General features: G+C 38.5%; 1 protein-coding gene across 5 annotated transcripts in view; it reads right to left on the bottom strand.

The window, feature by feature from the left end:
- Positions 1 to 4,476: 4,476 nt before the first annotated feature.
- Positions 4,477 to 10,093, bottom strand: part of LOC102740642 (centlein) — a 180,034-nt gene continuing 174,417 nt past the window's right edge. For all 5 annotated transcript variants that reach the window (XM_081804123.1, XM_081804122.1, XM_081804119.1 and 2 more), the window contains one exon: positions 4,477 to 9,172. In XM_081804123.1, coding sequence (XP_081660249.1) covers positions 9,071 to 9,172 — 102 coding nt within the window. In that variant the 3' untranslated portion in view covers positions 4,477 to 9,070. The remainder of the gene's footprint in view (positions 9,173 to 10,093) is intronic.

Here is a 10,093-nt window from a genome sequence, read left to right as displayed (position 1 = left end):
GGTAGATTTGAGGAGCCCAAGGCTTGTTCTTTTCTGGTCTTGAAACTAACTCTTCACACTGCCTGCTTTTGGCTGTCAACGTTGTTTCTATCCTCCAATCTGAGAAAGGGCCATAGAATAGACTCAGCTTGGCTTTCTAAATTTGTGGATTTCTGATATTAGATTTATTTTGCTGTGGAAGCCTAACTGTGCTGTCCCAGCCTCTTGATCTCAAGTCTAGAGATGAGAATCAACCACCTCCTTAAATTTATCTGTTCAGCCTCTTTAAATGACAGCATCACTCTTGGTGGAGAGGGATTCTATGTTTGTATCTTGTAGTGGTGCCAAGAGGTATTTGCAATTTTGGAACCCAGACGCTCCATCTGTCTTCCTTCCCCAAATTACCACAAATAAACAATCATTCTACAAGTCAAATTTACACTTACCTTGCAAAGATGGCTTCAAGGGAGATTCTCCAGTAGCCTCTGCTCCATCTAGATTGTCAAACTTAAACACCTGCTGTGGTAGGCAGCACTGGTAGTTCCTAATGATCTCCACGTCCTATTATTCACATTGTTGTGCAATCCCCTTCACTCGTGAGAGAGAGAGAGAGGTGGGGGGGGAGAGAGAGAAAGGGAAAGGTGAAGCTGATTCCTACATTGAAGAGACCCATGTGGCGAAGAACGGCGGACAACTGCTAGCCAATGACTAGCAAGGAACTAAAGCCCTTGGTCCAACAGCCTGCATAGCACTGAGACCTGCTAACTACCTCAGTGAACTAGAAAGTGGATCTTGAGTCACGCCTTGCTATGACTGCAGCCTCCAGAAGGCCCAGTGCTGGAGAACCCAGCTAAGCTGTGCTCAGATTCCCGACCCACAGAACTGGCCTAAATAAATGTTGTTGCAAGCCACTAGGTACTAGGGTGATTTGTTATGCAGCAATAGATAGTGAATAGACCTGCGTTTTAGAAATTTCTTGTAAAATCCATGGTGATTACTGGAAGTTCTTTCTTTGGGTAATCAGTCTGGAAAAGAGTTATCTGTCCACCCAAATCCAAATCATCCTGTTTCCATCAGCCCATGCTTTCTGAAAAGATGATTCAGGCAGGTTTTGGAGATAGAAAAACAAATAATGATAAATGTCATCAGGTGGAGGATAGAACTTAATCAAAATATCACCACTGCAGGCCAATTAGATAGCTAAAACAAAAAGTACCAACAATACCAACTCCTAAAGACCTGAAGATCAAGACCAGCTTGATCTCTCAGACTTGGCTGTGGGTTGTACAATGGTGTAAGTGCTCTAGAAAACATCTTTACAGTTTCTTACCAAGTGAAATACACATGTCCCTCATTACCTGGTGATCACACTCATGGGTATTTATTCTAGAGAGATGATAACTTTGTTTATACAAAACCCTATACATGAATGTTCATAGTAACTTTATATGTAATAACCCAAACCTAGTGTATTAGCCACGGTCTTCCAGAGAAACAAAACCAAATCTTTATTTTAAGGGATTAGCTCACCCAGTTTTGGAGGCTGGCAAGTCCAAAATCTACAAGGTGGGCAGGGAGAAGCAGAGTCAATGCAATGTGAAGGCTGTCTGCTGGCAGAATTCTCTCTTCCTGGGGGAAGTCAGTCCTTTGTTCTATTCAGGCCTTCATCTAATTGGATGAGTGCCCCTCCTCTAACCCATTATGGAAGGCAACCTGCTTTACCCACAGTCCACTGATTTCAATATTAATTTCATCCCAAAACACCCTCACAGAAAAATCCAGAATGTTTGACCACAAATCTGGCACCATGGACCAGCCAACTTAACACATAAAATTAACTATCACAAGTCCACCCCTTGTCAACTTCATTCACACACACACACACACACACACACACACACACACACACACACACCAAAGTAGGGAGGAAATACTCAAGATAATTATAATCCTTGTTTCTGTGAGTAGTCACGTGGCCATAGCTGGTATTTATGAATACCTTCTTCCACTATCCATTCTGTATTCTCTTTGTCCTCATCAAACACTTCAGTTGGTTGTCATTCTTTACATGGTGGGAGGATCTAAACCTTTATTCCTGAAGGGTTTGGACATTGGTAGTGCTAGCTGGTTTGGATTTTCCATTGACTTTTTTTCTTTCTTTCTTTTTTAATACTACAAAAGATGATTATTTTTTTAACTTACCTAAATTCAGTTAGTTAACATACAGTGTATCATCAGTTTCTAATGTAGAGTTCAGTTATTCATCCATTGCATATAATACCCAGTGCTCATTATATCACACCACAGGGCATAGTAATATTAAGAGATGCCCTATGGGGTCTCCCGTGGAGTAGTAGTGCAATTTCCCCTTGGTAGTCAAAATCAAACACCCCAACCGGTACAATAACCATCTTCTTGGTCTGGTGGTTCAGAGGCAAATGGAACTGCAGGTGGCCGGGTGGGTCTCAACTTCCAATTCAATGGAAACATTCCTGTGTCTCCTAGTGGAAGCATTCTTCCCTTTGGTGCTAAGACCTCTAGGCTAGCAAAGTATAAGGTCGTGGGGATAGGAAGGAAAAATTTTACTAGTGAGTCACTAGGAGTAAGATTCCTGGACCCATTGATTCCTGGACCTGGGAATCCTGGCTCTGGATAAACACCATATGCTGGATGCTAATTCAGAGCATATATAGCCTCCTCAAGAATCTTGCCTCAGCCCTACAAGGTACAAGGCCTAGGTTGCCCTGTAACTGAGTCTTTAAAAGCCATTCCACCATGCGAACTAGCTGTTTCATGATGGTGGGGAATGCAGTAAGACCAGTGAATTCCATGAGCATGGGCCCATTGACCCACTTCATTTGCTATGAAGTGAGTTCCTTGATTAGAAGCAATGCTGTATGGAATACCATGATGTTGGATAAGACATTCTGGAAGTCCACAGATGGTAGTTTGGGCAGAAGTATTGCTTGCAGGGAAGGCAAGTCCATATCCAGAGTGAGTGCCTATCCTAGTAGAAACAAAATACTCTCTTCTATGGTGGAAACACATGCAATCAGCCCGCCACCCGATAGCTAGCTGATCACCCCAGGAAATTGTGCCATATCAGGGACTCAGTGTTGGGTCTCTGCTGCTTGAAGACTGGACACTCAGTAGTGGCTGTAGCCAGGTTAGCCTTGGTGAGTGGATGTTCATGTTGCCGAACCCATGCATAACCTCCATACCTGCCACCATCCACAAAACAATTCATTCTATTCACTTGGTTATTAAAATCCTCCTCTGCTGAGGTCACCCTTTGGTAAGCATTCACATAGGACACAAAAATCACCTTTTCCACCCAGAGAGGTCTATCCACATATCTCTTCCCCAGACTTCCTTCTCACCCTATTCTAAACATGTTCCTTCCAAGTCCCTGACTATTCAGCCCATGAATCACTGCATCATCACATGTATCTGTTGATGGGCAAATGAATAAACCAGCTGTGGTACATTCATATACTGGGATGCTACTCAGCAATAAAATAAACTATTGATACACACAACGTAGATGGATTTCAAGGGCATTATGCTAAGTGTAAAGAGCCAATCTCAAAAGGCTATATGCTCTATGCTTCCATTTATATAACATTCTCAAAGTGACAAAATTATAGTGATGAAGAACAAATAAGTAGTTGTAGGCCCTAGGGTTGGAAGGAGGATATGAGTACTAAGGAGCAACACAAGGAATATTCTATGTCAATGGAATAGCTCTGTATCCTAATTGTGGTGATGGTTATATCATCTACATGTGTGACAATATTTCATAAAACTATATCCCAAAAAATGAATGTAAAAACTTGTGAAATCCATGTATGCTCTCTATTTGAGTGAATAACATTGTCCCAATGTCATGTTCCTGACTTTGACAATGTGCTGTAGTTACATAAGGTGCCATCATTCAGGGAGTCTGAATGAAGAGTACGCAAGAACTCTCTATACGATTTTTGCAACTTCTTATGAATGTTCAGAATAAAAATTTATATAAAAATAAAAGAAAAAGAAAAGCTGGAATAAAAATGACTTGGATATACTTCTCTTTTTCTAATCTGCTCCCATCACTGAGTTAATGAACAGTGTCAAAACTAGTACAATAAGGAAGAATGGAGAGGATCCCTTATAAGACAAAGGATGTTGACAGGTGTCTAAGATAGGGAGCATACAATGGGAATTAAACTCCAAGAAAGAACCAGGCCCCAAACCAAAGAAATTTGTCAAGGCAACAGGAAGATTGTTTTTGTACCCTCAGATTGAGTAGTAGCAATCTGAGAGAAAATATTGGAGGAAAATGCAAACTTCACTTACATATTTTTTTATTTTTTCTCTCTTAATTTTCATCCACAAATATGTTGTGAGTGCTTTAAGTAGATTCAGGTGGTAAAAGGTATATTTCTCCAGTGTCTAGAGTGGGGTGGGACACAAGCCAAGGGAAGTCTCTAGTACTTCTCTTCTAATAGCCCTGGGTCCCTCATGCCAGACTTAGCATTAACAAAGAGGGACATTTTCTCTATTATAAACTATGAGTACAAAGATGCAGGAGGGCACCTTCTTTTTACTTATTCTCAATGATGATATCCTAGTAGAAAGGAAGACTGAGTGGAAAAAGTGCTGCAGTCAAAATTGTGGTATTGTGGACCATGTGTGTTGGTTTAAGAAGAAAGAAGAAAATTGAGGATTGGACTGTGGAGAGGAAATCCTTATAGTACCCACCATTCCCTCGTGAATAGGGAAAACCATCAAATACACGAGAATCAAAAAGCAAGAGGCTTTTAAAAAAACTGAAGTATAATTAACATACCAGTGTTATGCTAATTTCAAGTGTACAATATAATGATTCAACAATTCTATATGCTACTCAGTGCTTATCACTCTTAATCCCCTTTATCTATTTCACCCATGCTCCCTACCCACCTCCCCTCTGGCAACCACCAGTTTGTTTTTAAGAGTCTGTTTTTTGTGTCTTTTTTTCTGTATTTGTTCATTGTTTCATTTTCTTAAATTCCACATAGGAGTAAAATCATATGGTATTTGTTTCTCAGCCTGACTTATTTCACTTAGCATTATATTAGGTCCATCCATGTTGTTGCAAATGGCAAGATCTTGTTCTTTTTTATAGCTGAGTAATATTCCATTATATATATAATAATTATATAATATATAATAAATAATACTATAATGGTATACATAAATGCTATATATATAATAGTTAGATGCACAGGTGTATAAGAATTAAAGATAGTGGGGCCCCTGGGTGGCTCAGTCAGTTAAGCGGCTGCCTTCGGCTCAGGTCATGATCCCAGGGTCCTGGGATCAAGCCCCGCGTCGGGCTCCCTGCTCAGCGGGAAGCCTGCTTCTCCCTCTCCCACTCCCCCTACTTGTGTTCCCTCTCTCGCTGTCTCTCTCTGTCAAATAAATAAATAAAATCTTTAAAAAAAAAAAAAAGAATTAAAGATAGCAACCCTTGTGACCACTTATTTCATGACTCTTTCTGAACCCAGAAAATAAAGGGCTCTCTCAAAATGTTTCCTGGTACTCACCCTTCTTTTTGGTTTTAAATTATTTGTGACTATAAATTTCTTATAGAAATTTTCATTTCGGACCATCTATCTCTTAAGGATGATTTACTTGCAGAATCCTGCAAAATTTTGAGGATTAAGTTAGTATTTTCTTGGTTCTTTATTGTGTTCCATTGACCTATGTGTCTATTCCTCTGCCAACACCACACACTCTTGATTGGTGTATCTATATAATAAATACAGAGTGACTGGAGTTGGTAGAGTGATTTCTCCCACTTTATTCTTCCTTAAAGATCTTTAGCTACTCTCATTCCTTTGCCTTTCCATAAAATTTTTAGGAGAATCTTGTCTCTATTTTCAAAATATCTTGCTGTGATGTAGGTAGGAATTGTATTAAACCTGTCTATCAATTTGGAGACAACTGTCATCTTTGCTATATTGAGTATCCCAATCCATGCTCTCAGTATATCTCCCTACTTATTTAATCTTCTTTCATCAGAGTTTGTAGTTTTCAGTATACAAGGTCTTATACATGCTTTGTTAGATTTACACCTAAGTAATTCTTATTTTTTGAGCAAAGGTGAACTGTATTGTAAATTATGGTTTCCACACAAGTATTACTAGTTCACTAATGTATAGAAATACAATTAATTTCTGTATGTTGGTCTTGTATCTTGAAAAGTCACTTATTAATAATCTAGGAGGTGTACGTATGTATGTATTTAAGAGATAGCTTTACTTCTTCCTTTCTAACCTATATGCCTTTTATTTCCTTTTCTTGCCTTACTATGCTGGCCAGGATTTTCAACATTATGTTGAATAAGAGTGGTGAGAGTAGACATCCTTGCCTTGTTCCTGATCTTAGGGGGAAGTGTTCAATCTTCCATTATTAAGTATAATGTGAGCTGTAGGCTTTTTGTGATTGTTCTCATCAAATTGAGGAAGTTCTTAATTATCTGAGTTGTTTTTTTTTCTCACGCATGTGTGTTGAATTTTTTCACGTTTTTCTGAAATTTTATGATCATGTGGTATTTCTCCTCTAGCCTGTTTACATGTCTTACATTGGTTTTTGAATATGGAATCAGCCTTGATTTTGTATCTTCCGACCAATGTCCCTCATAAGTATCAATAAAGCAATTCTAAACAGAATTTTAGAAAACTGCATTAGTTTTCTATTGCTGCAGTCACCAATTACCACAAACTTAGCAACTCAAAAAGGCAAAAATGTATTCTCTTACAGTCATGGATGTGCAAAATCAGTTTCACTAGGCTAAAGCGAAGGTGTCAACAAAGCTGTTTTTTTCCCTGGAGGCTCTGTGGGGGAGAATCCATCTTCTTGCCTTTTCCGGTGTCCAGGGACTGCTTACAGTCTTTGGCTCCTGGCCCCTTTCCTCTACACTGAAAGCTGTTGGGGTAGCACCGTCACATTTCTCTGTCCCTCTGCTTCTGTGGTAACGCTGATCTCTTCTGACTGACTCTCTTGCCTCCTTCTTGGAAGACATCAGGCCCAAACAGAGAATCCGGGATAATCTTCCCACTCAAGATCCTTAATTTAATCACATTTACAAAGTCCTTTTTTGCCATAAAAGGTAACAAATTCACAGGTTTCAGGCATTAGGAGGTAGACATCTTTGGAGGCCATGTTTCAGCCTACCATGTTTTCTTTCTTTTCACTGTCCTTATTTGGTTTTGGCATCAGAGTTAATACTGTGCAGTCACATTTTTATCTTTGTAACAAAATTCTGCTGTGATGAGATACTACATTTCAAATTTTATGATTTTTTTCCTACCATCGTCTTCTTCTGAGTTGGGAATACTGTTATGAGTATTCATAATATTTGGTAATGTCAATAGACAGGGCATTCCTTTAGTACAGGTCTAATGTCCTTGTATAATTAACACAATGCTTTGCCATCTAGTTCAACAGCAAGATAGTCCACATTCCACTGTGCCCTAAAAAGTATGGTATTGGAAGGTCATTTTTCTCTTATTCTGACATGATGGGTATGCACTGGTATTTTTTTTTTTTTTTTAAAGCACAGTAGTGCAGTATTTGTGGCATTTGAAATGCTGTCAAGTTATAATTGTGTCATTGTGACTTGTACCTTGCCAAAAGGAGTGCCAAGTGACCCCAGCACCACATACGGTCTGGGCCACATACTCACCTGCACTACTGTAGCTTGAAAGCAGCCATAAACAATACATAAATAAATGAGCATCACTGTGTTCCAGTAAAATTTTATTGATGGACACTAAAATTTGAATTTCATATAACTTTCACACGCTACAAAATATATTCTCTTTTTGTTTTAAACCATTTGATAATGTAAAAATTATTCCTAGCTTGTGGGCCACACAAAAACAGGCAGCAGTCCAGATTTGGCTTGTGGGCCATAATTTGCCAACCACTGCCTTAACCTCAGGGGACCTATATCCTAAAGGGGGCTGGGGGGGAGAAATTAACAAGAAGATAAATAAGTGGACAGGTAAAATAGATAATTTTCTGTGATAAAGGAAATAAAGGAAATTAAATAGTAGGATGGCCAGGGGATGTGTCTCTGGGAACAGGTAAGGTGATCCTGAATGATGAGAAAAGTCATGATGAGCCAGTCATGAGATAAGCTGAGTACAGAGTATTCTAGAAAAAAGAATAGCAAGAGTAAAGCTGGAGGCAGGCAGAAGTCTGGTGAATTAGAGGAACCTTTTCCAAAAAGGTCACATGTGGCAGGAACATGGTAAGAGGTGAAATGGGGGTGAGAATATGTGGAAATCTAAAAAAGATGACATCATTGTTAAGAATTTAACTTTAAATTTAAGAAATTAACTTTAATTAGTTGACCACAGTAGAAGTTATGCTAGATCCAATTTTACACACTGGGCTTGTGGTCCCTTGCTAATTTAGAGGAGCACACCAAGTCTTGTGAATTTAAAAAAAGAAAGGGAGAAAAGGAGAAAATGTTTTTATTTTTGCCACATAGTTCTAGGAAAATACAGTATCGCCTATATTGTCCAGTATATTGAGAACAGATATAATTGGACCAATTTATTTCATTAAATGCTCATCCTTAAGATAATGATGCTTCACATTTTATATTTGCTTACAATACAAATGTGCTCTTCATTGGATGATTTAAGGCCTTTTATAGCAGTTTTACGTCAACAGTCTAGTTTCTTTATAAAACTTATAACATTAAACCCTCAGTTTACCCCTTTTTCTTCTTATATTCAGACCAATTTGTGTGTCCAAGCTTGTTCTAATTTCTTCGAATGCACTGGAAGGAAAATCATTTTTAAGTTTGCATTGATTTGTGGCAATATTTGTATTCAACAATCAAATGCTACACTATTTCCTTTTAAATGGCTATGTACTTAATTAGTTTCACTTGTTCAGCAAATAATTAGTTTCAGAGACTTCTTATTTTGGTATCAAACCTGACTATTGATAGTTGGAGCAGATACTGTATCAGGATGGTAATGCATGTTTTCCAGTCACATCGCACAAAAAGTTTTCACTTTTGGAAAAAAAGTTCTTCTTCGTAATATCATCTAATATCTTTCATAATTGTGAAATATCCTTCAACTAGTTTCTTTCTTTCATTTATTTTCTCCAGTACTGCTTCTAGTAAATAGGAGGCAAAAGGAAGCTGGAAGAGAAACACAGAAAAAAAGATGATCAAAACTCTATATTTTCTCTAGCTCAGAAACATACACTAAATATCATTAAATCATTAGAACTCAGCTACCTGCAACTTTGCACCCATCATGGTACCCTACTGGGTATCTTTTCAGCTGATCTTACTGGATAGTGGCAGTAATTTTGTCTTTTAGAATAAAAATGATAAAAGAGCAGAAGTAAAATGAAAAAAGATAAACGCCTTATTGAACAATTCATGGTTTACTGACCATGTTAATGATGTAATCTGCAATACAAGAAGCTAAGCCATTTGTCTTCAATCAGCTGATCAATAGCAGGTTACGGCCATCTCCAGGGCCCACAGGTCCACAGAAGTCGTACTGTATGCTCATCACTCATCAAAGAATGAGAGAGAACTATCAATATACTTGCCTGTGTTGGAGCCAAACACCTCGAGAGTTGTAGGGTAAAATTTCAGAGGGGAAAAAATGGCAAAAGTATACCCATTGATTAAGTTGTTATAGAAAAGTTTGTTCGGCATATCAAAGTGTAATACACATGTTGCAAACTGCTGAGTTTATGAAATGTAGAGTACATTTTTAAATTTCATAATTTATATAACTTTTCTGGTAAAATTTCATTGTTCCCTCTGCTTCCCTGGGCTTCCTGGAGAACTCCAACTCGTACAATGCGTGTGTGCGCTGTAAGTAGGGGAAAATCTAAACTGTTCTCCGATTACTTGCACAGCTCCGCCAACTTGCTTCCATCTCCTGTCCAGCTCTCTAGTCTCACAGAAGAGGTTTCTATAATTAAGAAGTTCATTACGTCACTTCTTGGAGTTGTCCTTTGGATTCGCCAGGGAAAGACTATTTTTGTTTCCCTGAATACGTTAGTTGGGGATGCTTGTCAGGCCCAGGCCCCTTTCCTAAGG

The sequence above is a fragment of the Leptonychotes weddellii genome, chromosome 14, assembly GCF_054177405.1.
Source record: "Leptonychotes weddellii isolate Sample4059 chromosome 14, ASM5417740v2, whole genome shotgun sequence".
Classification (NCBI taxonomy): domain Eukaryota; kingdom Metazoa; phylum Chordata; class Mammalia; order Carnivora; family Phocidae; genus Leptonychotes; species Leptonychotes weddellii.
This window is presented reverse-complemented; position numbering and strand designations above follow the sequence as displayed.